Source organism: Gambusia affinis, linkage group LG20, assembly GCF_019740435.1.
Source record: "Gambusia affinis linkage group LG20, SWU_Gaff_1.0, whole genome shotgun sequence".
NCBI classification, from domain to species: domain Eukaryota; kingdom Metazoa; phylum Chordata; class Actinopteri; order Cyprinodontiformes; family Poeciliidae; genus Gambusia; species Gambusia affinis.
Window position 1 is genome coordinate 8364170 of NC_057887.1, and position 13899 is coordinate 8378068.

At 40.0% G+C, this 13899-nt stretch overlaps 1 protein-coding gene across 4 annotated transcripts in view; it reads right to left on the minus strand.

The window, feature by feature from the left end:
* Nucleotides 1-13899, minus strand: part of dnah9 (dynein, axonemal, heavy chain 9) — a 159836-nt gene that overhangs the window by 85057 nt on the left and 60880 nt on the right. For all 4 annotated transcript variants that reach the window (XM_044102455.1, XM_044102458.1, XM_044102457.1 and 1 more), the window contains 6 exons: nt 12678-12852; nt 11682-11855; nt 10777-10984; nt 9455-9620; nt 8031-8133; nt 4759-4998 (listed from right to left, as the gene is read on the minus strand). In XM_044102455.1, coding sequence (XP_043958390.1) covers nt 4759-4998; nt 8031-8133; nt 9455-9620; nt 10777-10984; nt 11682-11855; nt 12678-12852 — 1066 coding nt within the window. The remainder of the gene's footprint in view (nt 1-4758; nt 4999-8030; nt 8134-9454; nt 9621-10776; nt 10985-11681; nt 11856-12677; nt 12853-13899) is intronic.

The window sequence follows — 13899 nt, forward strand, 5'->3', positions numbered from 1 at the left end:
TACTGGCCTGCATTCTTACTGCCTTTTGCTGGCCTTGATTTGAGCTCTTTTAATTTACTACCTTTCACTACCGCGCGAAAACCCTGTTCTTAAAATGAGTCACGAGCCTAAACGAGTGTTCAGTGGGATATTGATGATAAATATGTCTGTGGTGGAGGACAGGACAGTGTGATGTGACGTGGCTGATTTCCCACAGAGGCATGGACGATGCATTCAGGCAGAACCACAGGGTGTGTGCATCCTATAATGGGTGCTGCATGGGATGAGGGAGAGGACAGCAGGCGCCCTGTGTACCGTCACCCAGGAGACGCAGCCAAGCAGATGTGTTGCGTCTCCCGCCCCAGAACCTATTCTCATCAACAGAATCATCACTGGAGGTGAAGCCAGCTGAACCTGATCTGCCTACGGATACTGCTGAACGTGACAATTGGCTGCTAAATCCACTGTGTAATTGTGCAGATGGGAGATGTGGCGTGCATGTGGGCGTACGGATGTGTGCGCAAGGATTTTAAGCAGACACTCTAAGATTTATGAAAGTAGAGAATCTCTAGACTTTCCACAGATCTGCACCATTCTACTTCATTTCAGTGTTTATTTGTATCAATCTCGACACCCAGCGCAAGTACAGCTGAAGAAAACAAAACACCATATGGGTCTATACTGTGACTTGCCAAAGTAGTCATGTGCTCAAAACTTTTCCATATTTTGTCACAAACTTTCAAGTTTTCTTTTTTTTTTTTTTGTGGTAGGCCGGCACGAAGCAGAGCATTTATTGGAAGGAAGTGTTCCACTTTCCATAGAAATAACAGATTATAAAAAGATTTTGGGGGGTTTCTTACAACTTTATTCATTTGACAACTAAAGTGTCTTTGGTCCTCCACTTCATCCATTAAGCCTCTCTTTCCGGTAATATTTGAGCTTTTGAGATGCTAATCAGCTGCTCAGCTCCAGTTGTAAAAACTTTACCTTGTTGTCATGGTTATGCATCATAACACTACAAAAGTAAAATAAGTAAGAGCAAAAATCCTTCCAATTGCACAGCAACCAAAGCCAGAAAGAGAACAACTGTCCAATCCATCCATCCATTTTCTACCATGATGACCAAAAGTCATGATTATTGCGTCAATAACGATGCTGATTTATCTTTGTTGAAAATTTCAGTATTTACCCTTTTTCCCCTTTTTCTGTGATGCATTACTCTGGGTCCTTCTGTCGCATAAAATCCCAATAGTATAATATGAACTTTGACTTTAAGGAGAGGGATTGCTTTTGCAAGACACTGCAATTCTCTGGAGCGCCGATACTTTTAACCTTTAGCCATTTCCCAGATAAAGATATAGCAAAGTGCCTCACAGACCAAGAGGAGAAAGAACTTTGTTCCCTGCAATACATCCCGCTGACTTTGGCCGACTATCTCTCAGAATCTTCCCCCGACATCTTCTCGCTCCGTTCAACTCAGAGGAGAGGGATTAGAGCTCCGGGTGTCGACATGCATCTTCCGTACAGGGCTGTCTGTTTCCACGGACTCGCTCTCCTCTATGCCTGACAGCTGCTCTGAGCCCCAAACAACTGACAAATGCACCCAGCTGACTATCCACTGAAAATCATACAGACATATAGAGCAGTCAGTACAGTTTGGCGCCGGTCTCATTGCACCACGAGTCTCATGTACTCTCTTCTGATTCTGTCTTCTCCATCCCCGCTTTCAACCCCCCTGCAGCTCTCAAGCGTCAAGGAGCTCGTTTAGGTTGACGTGGAGAAGACAGGCCGGTGGATCTGCCCGTCGGTCATTACAGTTAACGAACGTTGGCAAACGGAGCTACTCGACAACATTCCCTGTTGGTCTCCAAACTGTTTGTCTTGGCCTGTTAGAAGAATTTAGTTGCCGTTCGTCACTCACAACGTGCCCACTTATAAGCTGACCTTATTGATCAACTTGAAGGCTCAAAGCGAGTTGAGTTTCAAAGGAGAGATTATGACAAAAAAAAAAAGAAAAAAAAGAAAATGCACTGAGGATTAAAAACAAAAACAACAAAAACGCTTAGTGGCAAAAGAAGAAATATAGCTAGGAATAGCTCATTCTTACTTCTTCACTAAACTCAAAAAGGTAAGTTCATTTGGGAACGATACCCTGAAGACTTGTTCTTGATTCTCAACTGGACCTTCATCTTTTTTTTTTTTTGGCACATTTGTAAACACCTTTACACACACTAAGGAAGCTCATGCAGAGCCTTTGAGCCCAGCTTTCTGGCTCATTAGGGTTCGTCATAATGAGACACTTTCTGCGGACTGCATCTTAGAGTTCCAAAAGTTATTTAAAAAAAACAAAAAACACAACACACACACACACACTCAAAAATACGAAGAATCACATAAAGTCCCCCCAATTATTTCAGCTGAGGCAAACTTCTCAAACGTCCAGCTAAAAAACACGGACTGACAACCGTTTAGGCCTGCGGCTCGGAATTAGAGGACGTGTTTGTACTGTCACAGCGAACCCAACAAACCCTTTCCCACATCTGGAGGTGCAGAAAAGCAGAGACTTGATTGGAGTATTTCGACTGAGGCAGGGGCGCAGGGTGTGAGGCGGCTTACCTCTTCCCACCTGTCCTGAGGGGATACAGCCACGACTCGAGTACGCAAGGAAGAAAAACTTCAAATGAGAAAATGAGAGAGCTTTTATTCGAGCTCTCTTTACATATTTCTATAGGCGGGTTGGTCCAACCAGACAGTTTTGACACAGTTTCTTCAACACGGCTGCCAAATGTCTGTTCTGGCCAATTAAAGAAAACACAAAGACTTTGTCAAACTGGTCTGAATGGTGTCTTCAAACACTGGTTTCAAAGTCTTCACGTAAAATCACATCTGTTTGAAGCCAGTGATGTGTGTGATCAAGGGCCTGGGAGCTAAGCCCCGAGGTCTTCAGGGCATGAGCTGCTGAATGGCATTCAGGCTTCCCCGTTTAAATCCACAGGCTTCAAACTGGCAACAAATGCCTCCGATTGGTTAATACCAAGAGATCGTTGGAGGGTTTAACAATGTCTTACAACTTTGTAATGACTGATACCTGGCATAAACAATCACATTAAGAAGTAACGTGCACTGTCATGATACAACTCTTAAATGCTTCCAGACGCTGAAGCACATTTTAATATCGAACAAAGGTGACCTTAGGAAATACAAAAAAAACAGTTTTTAGCCAATTCATTTATCGTGAGAAAACAGACATTCAAATCAACCTGGTCCTGTGTGAAAAACGTAACTGCTTTCTAAACACAACTCGCATGTTATAACTGCTAATGACTTTTTTTTCTTTTCTTTTTTTGTTAATCACTATGAAGGATTTTTTTAACCTCAGCAGCTTACTGAAATTCATGTCCCAGCATCTTCAGTGAATGCAAGTCGTGAATTGAGTAGGTCGCACTAAAAAGCTTTAGCAGTGCAGAGGTGGATTTACTGGCGTGTTTCTGATCGTTGACCAATAAATAAATCAAACGGTAACGAGTGCCAGATCATAAACTTAAATTATCCTCAAGGTATTTTTAAGGGAAAACAAAATTCCCATCAATTACAGCAAGTCGTCCAGGTCGTAAGGCAGCGGAGGAGGCCCAGATCAACACACTACCACCGCCATGTTTGACAGTCTGAATGATGTTCTTTTAAGAAATGCTGTGTTAAATGGTTTTATCAAGTCCAAGGATCCCAAAGCGCTTCACAACAAAATCATTCATGCACACGCCGACGACGGTAAACTACATCAGAGTTGATATGGACAGACTAACAGAAGTGACACTGACACACAAGCAGCATCACAGGCAAGGCGGGTGAAGTGCGTCGCCAGACAACAATTTGGGGGTTTCAACCCCCAACCCACCAGTTACAAGACGATGAAGGCTTCTGCCATTTTAATTTATTTAAGTGACTGCGTAATCTCCCATGAGGTTGTGATTGCTTTTCTCAAAGTTGTAGCGACACCCACCCATGCGTACTTAACACTATTGCGAGGTATGAAATACAGTTATGATTCTTATGTGAGGCTTTGCCAGCTAAACTTACAGAAACATTTACGATCAAAGTGATATGGTGGCGTTGGCTAATTATTGTGCCTGTTAATAGATTTTAGTAGAAGCTGGACATTAGCAGGTAGGTACAAACACACAGAAGCTGCACTTTTTGGAGTGAAAGGAAAGTGTGTAAAATCCTATGAGAGTAGTACGAGAAAACCTATATATGCTCTGCATAATGAAAGTAGTGAGAACTGTGGGCTCCATCTGTAAACTCCTGGAAAGAATAATGAAAATTTAAGTTCCTACAGCTGAGTGGCTCAAAGCATTAATTATACAACAGAGTGCGTTAAATGAAAGAGCCTGCCCTCCATTAAAACCGTGGAGGATTTTGACAGAAATATTGCCCCGAAAGCCTCTCCCTTGATAGCGTTAACACTCTGATATTATATTCATTTAAATACATTTATGCACCCATGGAAAAGCAAATCCATTGTATTCTCTGTTCCACTTATTGCAGACTCATTTCCAGCTTTCAGTGCTGCCTCTTAAATCAATAATCATTTAGCGAGAAATTAGTGACAGAAGCCCAGGGAAGCAGAGCCGCAGAAGAAGAAGAAAGAATTAAGGTAAAATATGGATACCCTTGTCTGAAATGGAGGCGTGGGTGGAGCCAACTTTAAGGAGGCAACTTTTGACTTCTCCTCCAGGGAAGATTAACTCGAGGTCAACCTTCCCTGATGCGTTTGGTCACCTGGAATATGTTGGAGAGGTCCCGCAGGTTAAAGACGTAGTGGAACTTGACCGCTGTGGGGAGGAAGGTGGAGGAGACGCGTCGATGGAGGGCCAGAGCCAACTGGACCAGGGTGGAGCTGCTCTTCTGCAGGGCCGAGCTAAATCCTCCTCCTCTCAGGTGCTGAGACAAGATGGAGCTGTAGATGGTGCTCAGGGCTTCTGCTCCGGGAAAGGACAGGGCGAAGACACAGAAGTGCCGCTGCGGAAAGAGACGGAGCGTAAACAAGAGAAACCTGCTCCATGCTAATGACGGCAAGGCTAAAATCGCACCACAATCTCAGTCGAGTTTGACTTTTTAAAGCTCTTTTCGTGCAACTTTCTTTCGACAATAAAAAGTTGTGTTGTAAAAATGCGTAGCGTAACTTTCTACATGCTAATAAATCCAAATGCATCTGAAAGCAGAGTGTGTGACTTCAGCTGCATTTTATAAATTCCCTGCAGCATCACATGTGTTACTTCGCTGACACAAAAAAATTAGCAGACTTTAAAGAGCCCTTCAAGTCCAAAACATGTTCCCATCCCCTGCAGGTGAATTTATAACTTCCTCTAACGGCAGAGTGGTTACATAAGCCCAAATGTGAGACTTTTTCAAAACACAGCAGTGTATAACCAATTCAAGAATTTATTACCCTAATGCTGCGACAGACTGGCGACCTGTCCAGGGTGAACCCCGCCTCTCGCCCGGGACGCAGCTGGAGATAGAAACCAGCAACCCTCCCGACCCCATTAGGGACGAAGGGTGTTCAGAAAATGGATGGATGGATTACCCTAATGCATAAAGAATAAAGCTAAATAGAGGAAAGTGAACTCTTGTGCTATGCGGTTTGAACAGTCAGGACATGAATGACTGAATCTTGCTTTTTACACTAATTTCCATGTGTCTTTTAATTTAAACTAAGATAAAATGGAAAAGCGATGTGGAAAAGGAACAGCAACATCAATAGTTTAACGCACCTTTAGCAAACATGACTTGAAATAAACTTGTTTTTTCTGCTCTTTCTCACCTTTGCTTTACTGCTTAGAAATGATCTTGAAATGTAATTTTGGTCTTTCATCATCTGTATGCCGTAATAATTTAAATTAGGAGAAACAGTAAAAGGCTTGAAATATTGCACTCAATGTGTAATCAATCTATAAAATATGAGTTTCACTTTAGTGGCAAAGTATATTGAATTGTTTCACAGACTTCTAATTTTTTTTTTGAGGTGTACCTATAGTTTGGTAATTGCCTTCTACCCTCTCCCAGACTGATGGGCAGTGATAATGTCACATTGATCTCTCTTTGTCTGTGTATTGGTTTTAGCAGGCATGTGTAGCATTTTTACAATTGGAAAAGTAAAAAAACAAAAACAAAGACAGTATGAAAATAAAACCCTTTCAAATAAAAAAAAATGATCATTTCATGTTTTTATTTGAAAGTTCTCAAATGAGTCCAGTCTCTCCGTTTACATGTGTTACTTTGGTACAGTTAAATGCTGTTTTTTTTTTCTATTTTCAAAAGAAAACATTTGATGTGCAGACATTTTTCTGTTCCCTCCACAGCCTTAAAATGCACTCATGACCCCATTCGAGTCACTAAGGATAATATTCTGTTCTTGCACAGGATAAAAAAACAACAAAACATTCTTTGTTATTCGGAGGAGAACAAGTGTGAGTCTGAGGAGAGCCTACTACGGTGGCCGACAGGTGGAAATGCGCAGCAAAAGAGAAAACATGCAAACAAAAAAAAGACACGCGCACAAATTAAGTGCGGCAAACAAAAAGCAAATAAAATGCAGCAAACAAAAAGAGAGACGCAAACAAAATAGAAGACACCCCCGAATGAAATGCAGCAAAGGTGCGTATTACTATATTTCTTTTCAGATACGCTTTTCAATAATAATAATAATAATAATAATAATATAAAAGACGGCGTATCTGAAAAGAAATATAGTAATATGCACCTTTACTTTCTTTCAAATTTTTTTCTCTGAATCTTGCATCTGGTCCCATAGAAATGAATACTATTTTCTTTGACTCCCCCTAGTGGTCTGGAGCACTCCCGTTTTCAACACTTTTTGTTTGCTGCATTTTATTTGTGCGCGTCTTTTTTTTGTTTGCATGTTTTCTCTTTTGCTGCGCATTTGCACCTGTCGGCCACTGTAGCCTACAGTCTCTGCAGCTGAACATTCCACATGTGAGCCTGTTCTTTGCCGTCTGTCTGCTGCCTGATTTCTCACACCTTTACACCCCAACCTTCTTGTTGCCATTTTGTGCAGGAAAGGTTGCTTCGATGTGCGACACCATCAGAAAGAAGCAAGGCTCACTGGAATGCATCCAGCATGCTCCAACACACACATTCCCCCTCTTAATGTGTCCGACCATTTTTTCATGTCTACAACAAATTCTTCTCTTTACAATATCCAGCCTCATACCTCTTACTGTACACACAGGGGAGGCCAACAACATAAATTTTTTGTTTGGTGGCATTAACATTTGTTTAAAAACGTACAAATGTTTAAGTTACGCTAAAAATAAATGAGATCTCAAAAGCAAATAATATAAAAACTAAATATTTGGAGTGATTTTCCACCTATATTTTTTCTAGCACACTCAATATTAAAAAGTGGCTAATCCCCAAATGAACTGTTTTTTTTGTTGTTGTTTTTTTTTTGGCAAATAAGATGTATAAATTACGCCCTAAAGCTGCAGTAGATAGCTCATATAAAAATATGTTTTTTACATATTTGTCAAAACTGTTTATGTCCTTACAATATAACATAAGACAGATAATGTGTGATAATCTCGTCTTACAATAAACATATAGCTCCCGGTAAAAAAACAACAACCAATCAGAGTGAGAAGGATGGGCTTAGCGCTGTCAATCAGGCCTGTGTACACAATTTACGTTGAACTGTTTCCCAGAGGATAATTCCTCTTTTTCTGAAAATATTCTATGAACCTGTAAAAAGGAGGATTTCTCATAAAGTCTGCAGTGATGTTCATTAGGAGATGCAATAATGTAGTTTTAGTATGTACATGTATCCTAGTACACAAAGCTGTAAATTAATAATCATTTTAATTCTTCTACATATTAATTCTTTATCATTTTTCTCTGAGCAACTTACAGTTTTCCCATGTCTACCATAATGCATGTGCAAGCAGAAAAGGAGCATGTGTCCCCCTGCCAGTTCATTGTGTAACCACTGGTACGCCATGTTCTGGGGAAATATCCTGAATGTGTTAGTCTACCTGCAGCCTGGGATTAATGGTGAAGCTGCCAGCCGTGGGGTTCATGCAGGAAACGTATTGAACGTTGTGTATTTCTTTCAAAAGCAGTTTATTACGGTCATACCTGCAGAACACACACAGGGAGAAAAGAAGGAAAAGAAAATCATTATTCAACTGCTTTGCAGGCACAGAAACACCAACATCGGCCAGCGCTCACACACAGACTTCTCCCCCGGTGCTTCTTCCTGATACGGACGCCTCGGCTCCCGCTTAAGCTGGCGTGTCTTGGAAGCAACCTCCTTCCTCTCAATTTCATACCTGAAGTCCTCCAAGCATATCTCTAATGGGCTGACCGTGTCTAATCCAGTCAGCCAGTGTCTGACGCAGTGGAACCATGTTCAGAATGGCCTCACTGTGTCAGAGAGATGAGCAACCAAATCCTTTTTACGGGGAATCACACAGGACAGCTTTCACGTAAAACTTCTGATACTCATAAAAGTTGCAGAATATGCACACTGATGCAGGGAGCTCTGAATACTGAAAGGGAGGCAGTTTCACAAATACATTTTTCTCTAATATAAAATGCCTTTGTATTACATTAACATTTTGTTAAAACAAGAAAATACTAATTATTATTATTATTACTGGCATCTATAGGTCTGGGTGATATGGTTGCAAAATTCTTCACAATACAATCGCTTCATATTAGTTGATATCAATAATAATCATTATTTTAAAATAATGTCAAACTGGTAATAAAAGGTGCTGATTTGGACTATTTTTTGTAGCCGCATGACTTGGTGTTTGTGATCATAAACTCCTCTGTAGAATAAATTTTAATTTGAGTAACACTTTATTTGAAGGGCTGTGCATAAGGCAGGCATAACAGGGTCAGCTGTGATGGTACCAGAGCATCAAAAGCAGATTTAATTGTCCTTCCCCATGTTTTAAAATGATTACTAATAAAATGGGTAACAGTTTAATTGAAGTGTTACCCATTCAACACATGAATAGTGTTATGTCATGTTTGTGACGTAATACCGTAATAACTAATGACACTTTCAATACAAAGCTGACACATTTAATGGACTTTTAATGCAACTTTGTCATTAAAAGTGTCATTTACCAAACGAGACTTTATGACAATAGTCATAATCATAACATGATTTATGAATTATGTCAGTCTTCTGAACACCCCTTCAAATAAAGAGTTACCCGAATTTGTTATGCATTTATTTACACTTTAGGTTAGACTTAAACAATTAGAAAATCTGATGAATATCACATATCATTTCTGTTTACTGATGCATAAGCCCCAACAATTAACAGAAGATATACTTTCTTTTTACCGTGACATTTACCAGGTTAAATATCTCTTTTTCAAACATCAGTGTGTTCTTGAGCTTGCCTCTGCGTGTGATGAATTGCAAATGACTTGGTCTTACCAATGCTTGTAGTCCATGTGTTGGCGGATGAGTGTGTGAGGTTGCACCGTGCCATATGCATCTACCTCAGGCATATTCATGTCATCTATGAAGTAGATCAGTCTTCTGCTGCCAGGAGGGCCGTAGTTGCGCCCTGCTTTTTTCTCTAGGGGCTTTTCCAGCACAGCTGCGTGGGAGATCAAGACTTTACAGAATGCCCTTCTCTTTTTTTTGTCTTTACCATTTATGGCTTCTCAAACATGATTCACACACATTGAACAGTGCACACTACAGATAAATAATACAAATGTGGAGAAGATCAAGCAATTAAAAAAAAAGAAAAACTGTTTTAAACTGTAGCCTTTCAAATAAAACCAGATCAGATGTAGTTTTAGATGTTCTGGTATTGATAGCAACACATGTGATAATACACTTATCTGAGCATTAAACGGTAACTAAGGCATTAAAAGGGAATTTCAGTCACAGTTAACCTGGTTCAAAATCAACACAACACTTTTAACTGCTTTTTAAAAAAATATGACGCAACAGGTTCAATAACTGTCAATGGCTGTGATTGCTATTGAATCATCCTTGGTTTTGGTTTGATTCTACATTTCGCTCCTTTTATTTTACTATTATTTACTTCCCTTTATTTGTATCTTCTTTGCTTTGAATTTTTTTTTCACTGAAATTGTTTTTCTTGTTCAGCCCCAGTTACTTGCCCTCCTGCTTTTGTTATCTGCACACTGTTCACCCTCTGATTACCCCCGTCGGTTCATAGGCTCTTTTGTTGCATTTGTTCATTATCTGCTTGTTGTTTGCATTTGTTAGTCTTCTTCATGCCATGTTAAGCTCCGTTTCCTGACTGATTTTCAATTTAGCATATTTCCAGATCAACTATCACAGCAAACAAATCCAGTCAGAGATTTACATAAACTCATCAAGGACATGAATATCGTTTTTTGTTTTTTTTTGCCTCATAAGTATTTAGTTTAACCATCAATCCAGGGTGAAATGATTACATACATACTACAAAAGTTTGAATTGATTGTGGCGTTTCTCTAATTTCCACAGTCTCAAATATACACTTCCACCTCTGATAATATTCAGATATTAGTTCCTTAGCAAGCTGCACCTCAATCATGCTTTTTCAAGCCATTATCAGGAGTATGGCTTGATGTTTTTAAGAGTAGAACACAAAATTTCAATCCAGTTGAGGTAAAAGCTTTTGGAAAGCATCTAGATGTTGGTTTGACCTAATTTTAAATTATTCAGTTTGTTACCCTTTCAACTGTATGCAGTGTACAACTAACTGGAAGCAAAACAGACCCACTTACACCTACCTTGCAGCATAGCGGACGTGGTGTAATAGTTAAATGGGACGTTTCTGACCATGTATTTCTCAGCATCCAATGATTCAAGTTTATCCCCGATTAGGACAGACTTCCCAGTGCCAGCGTTCCCGACCACCATGACTGGCCTGCGGTGCTCCAGGAGGCGGTCCATGAAGTAACGCAATCGAACCGTCTCAGTGGTGTGAACCAGACATGCCTGCATGTTCAGAGTATATATGGAAAACATCCTCAAACTTAAGATTGTGATTTGAAGCGTTATATATGGGCATGAATAAACAAAACAAAAAACATTTGTTCATGACGCGCATTAAAATATTAGGACAAAGAAATATGAAAAAGCAGTCTTCAGATGTTATGCTCCTCTAATCAACGTCCAAAAAACTGCAAAACTGCTGGAACACAGAGTTCCCTTAAATCAAGACAGTTGCTGAAATACGCTCTGTAAATAACCTTGATTATGATGATGGTAAAGCGATGTTGAGGTATGTCTACATTTCTTCTTTGTAAAACAACCCCATCTTGGTGCAGTGGATAAATAATGTCTGAAAAGCTTTTTTCAAATCTTGTGACAAAGTCAGATTTACATTCACTGAGTCGTGAACATGCTTTGAGCCACCTTTCACTCGCAGCTAGTTTTATACGTTTGGGGTTGTTGTTTTTCTGCTGATTTTTTGCAGATTGAAAACAGTTTTTTAATGTAACCGTTTTTTTAACTGTTATTAGTGGTTCTTTTATCAAGTTCTTGTTTTGGAAGGCTAGAACAGCTATGAGCATATAAGATGAGGCAAAAGGGGAAATTGTATTTGCTGCCTCTGGAAGAAATAAAAGTTATGAGGGACATTTGGTACATACATCCAGAGTGTCGGCATAGAGCTACCTGGGTTAATATTTACCTGAAGAGGTTTATCTGGATCCATCTCAAACGTGGTGACCATCTTGGACCACAGTTCGAATTTTTTGCTCTCTGGGTCGATGTAGTAATCGAACACGGTGCCCTGCGATGGGAACTTGATGGTTTTGAACTCAGCAACCCACCACTTGCTGAACTCCACTCTGTAGTCGACCAGCTGGACTCACACAGAGAGACACAGAGGGTAGGCAATGTGGTCAATATTGTAAAATGACTTCCTCTCTGCTTTTTCTCCTCCATGCAGCAGCTATGGATCCGTGCATTTGATTTACACTGGTGTGAACACAAACCAAAGGACGAATAAATGGCCCCAATGCATAAATGGAGTTGCAGCAGCTGAAGGGTAGAAAATGAGAGATGGCAGACCCATCTATCCATCCATGTGATTCGGCCAGTGAAGAAGTCTCATCACCTGCTGGTTGGCAGTTCCCTGTCTTCCTCTCTTTCTTCCCAACCCTTGATACCTGTCTCCTCCATTCACCACTGCCTCTCCAGTCAATAAAACCACTTAGCATTTAAATGCATCTGTGATGGGAAAATAAAGTGGAGGACATTTGTACCGAGGGGAAAGCAGTTTTATCCCATAACTTAGATGAACACACTTACTGTACCAAACTAACTGGATTGCTAAGCAACTGCTTGCCATGGCTCTCCTGCTGATTTAAATTCAGCCAGCCGGCGTGTTTCTGAGCGGGAACGCAGTCCATTTCATTTTCAGATGGAGATCTCTGCCTTTATGGAGAAACTACTATTCCCTTCAAAAGAAAATAACATTCAAAGGACTTTTCATAAATAGAGACAATGCTGAGTTCCATAAAAGCCAAAGAAGCTTACATAATATTCCAAGAAACTATTTCGAGTTATGATGGGTAAGAAAAAAAAAAGAAGGAAAAAACCTTTAGCAGCTCTTTTTTTTTTTGTTTTTTTTTTTCCTTCCCACTTAGGAAGCACCTCACGTGCCAAGAGGTCTTAGCAGTACCTGGTCCTGGAACAACGCTCCCCCAAAGGCCCAGATCGCAGCAAAGACGAAGTAGAGCTCATAAAGATCTTTGGAAGAGTCTGGTGGTGTGTTTTCTGGAGTCAGCAGACACTCCAGCAGGTAGCACAGCATCTGGACAAGGCTCTGCTCTGGGATTGGGATGATCTTTTTGTACCTGACCAAAAACAGACGCACCAAGTCACAGAGTCAAAACTCTTGCTCTGACCCTCGGGCAAGACAGAAGCTGTGCAAACAGGGGAAAACAAAAAGGTGAATTTAACATGACCTTTTTGTAAGTCAAGTTACCATCTAATTAATTTGCAAGCCCTTTAGTTTGATTCTTTCTAAGGTAAAGTGACAGTACAACAAACAACTGCACTGAATTTGATAACATACACCCAAATGAATGTTTTCCATTAGGAAAGTTGCAATCTAACCATACACTTTTTTTTACGACATCATTAGCTCCTTGATGAATAAGTTAATTGTCTCAAATATTCTTGGGTTAGAAAGTCATTGTGTGTCAACTTGGTCAAAATCACCACAACACAATACAAGTCAAGTTATAAAGTACCTTTTAAAAAACAAACAAAAAAAAAAAAAAAAAACACCCATGCGTTCAGCAATCATTTTCAGTTAAACTTGAAAATGAAGAAAATTTATCAAGTCAATGTCCAACAGTTGACTGCTGTTTCTATGTCAGTCAATGAAACATCTGTCTTGATAATGGTATTCAAGAGGTTGCTGGTTCACTGGGAGCATGAAGCTACTGCCACCATGCTGAACAGTAGTTGGTGTTCGAGGGTTAAGGAGCTTCGCCTGGAATCCTAAATATCGTCACCCTCCTGAAAAAGAGTCCAAAAGTGTTTTGTTTTGGGATTTTTTGCCTAAAGGCCATTATTTGAGGAAGATGGCAATATGCTTCTTGTGATTGCAAAATAGCTGAAAATTTCTCTGGTCTGACCATTAAAAATGTCAGTAGAAGGAGTTTAGTTTGTCCATGTGGGAAGAGTTTTAATTAGTTGATTTTGAAGCTCTGCTGCTCCTCCATGTTGACACTCTCTCAGTCTATGGTAAAGTAAAAGAAATTTATAGCAGAATGTTACATGGGTAGTAAACAGATACCAGTGTGAAAGAAAAACTTTGGTAAAAATTTTTTTAAATGACGATCCCCAGGTCTTTAGACGTAGCTCCAAAAGACTCAATTTGTTGAAGTCCACAC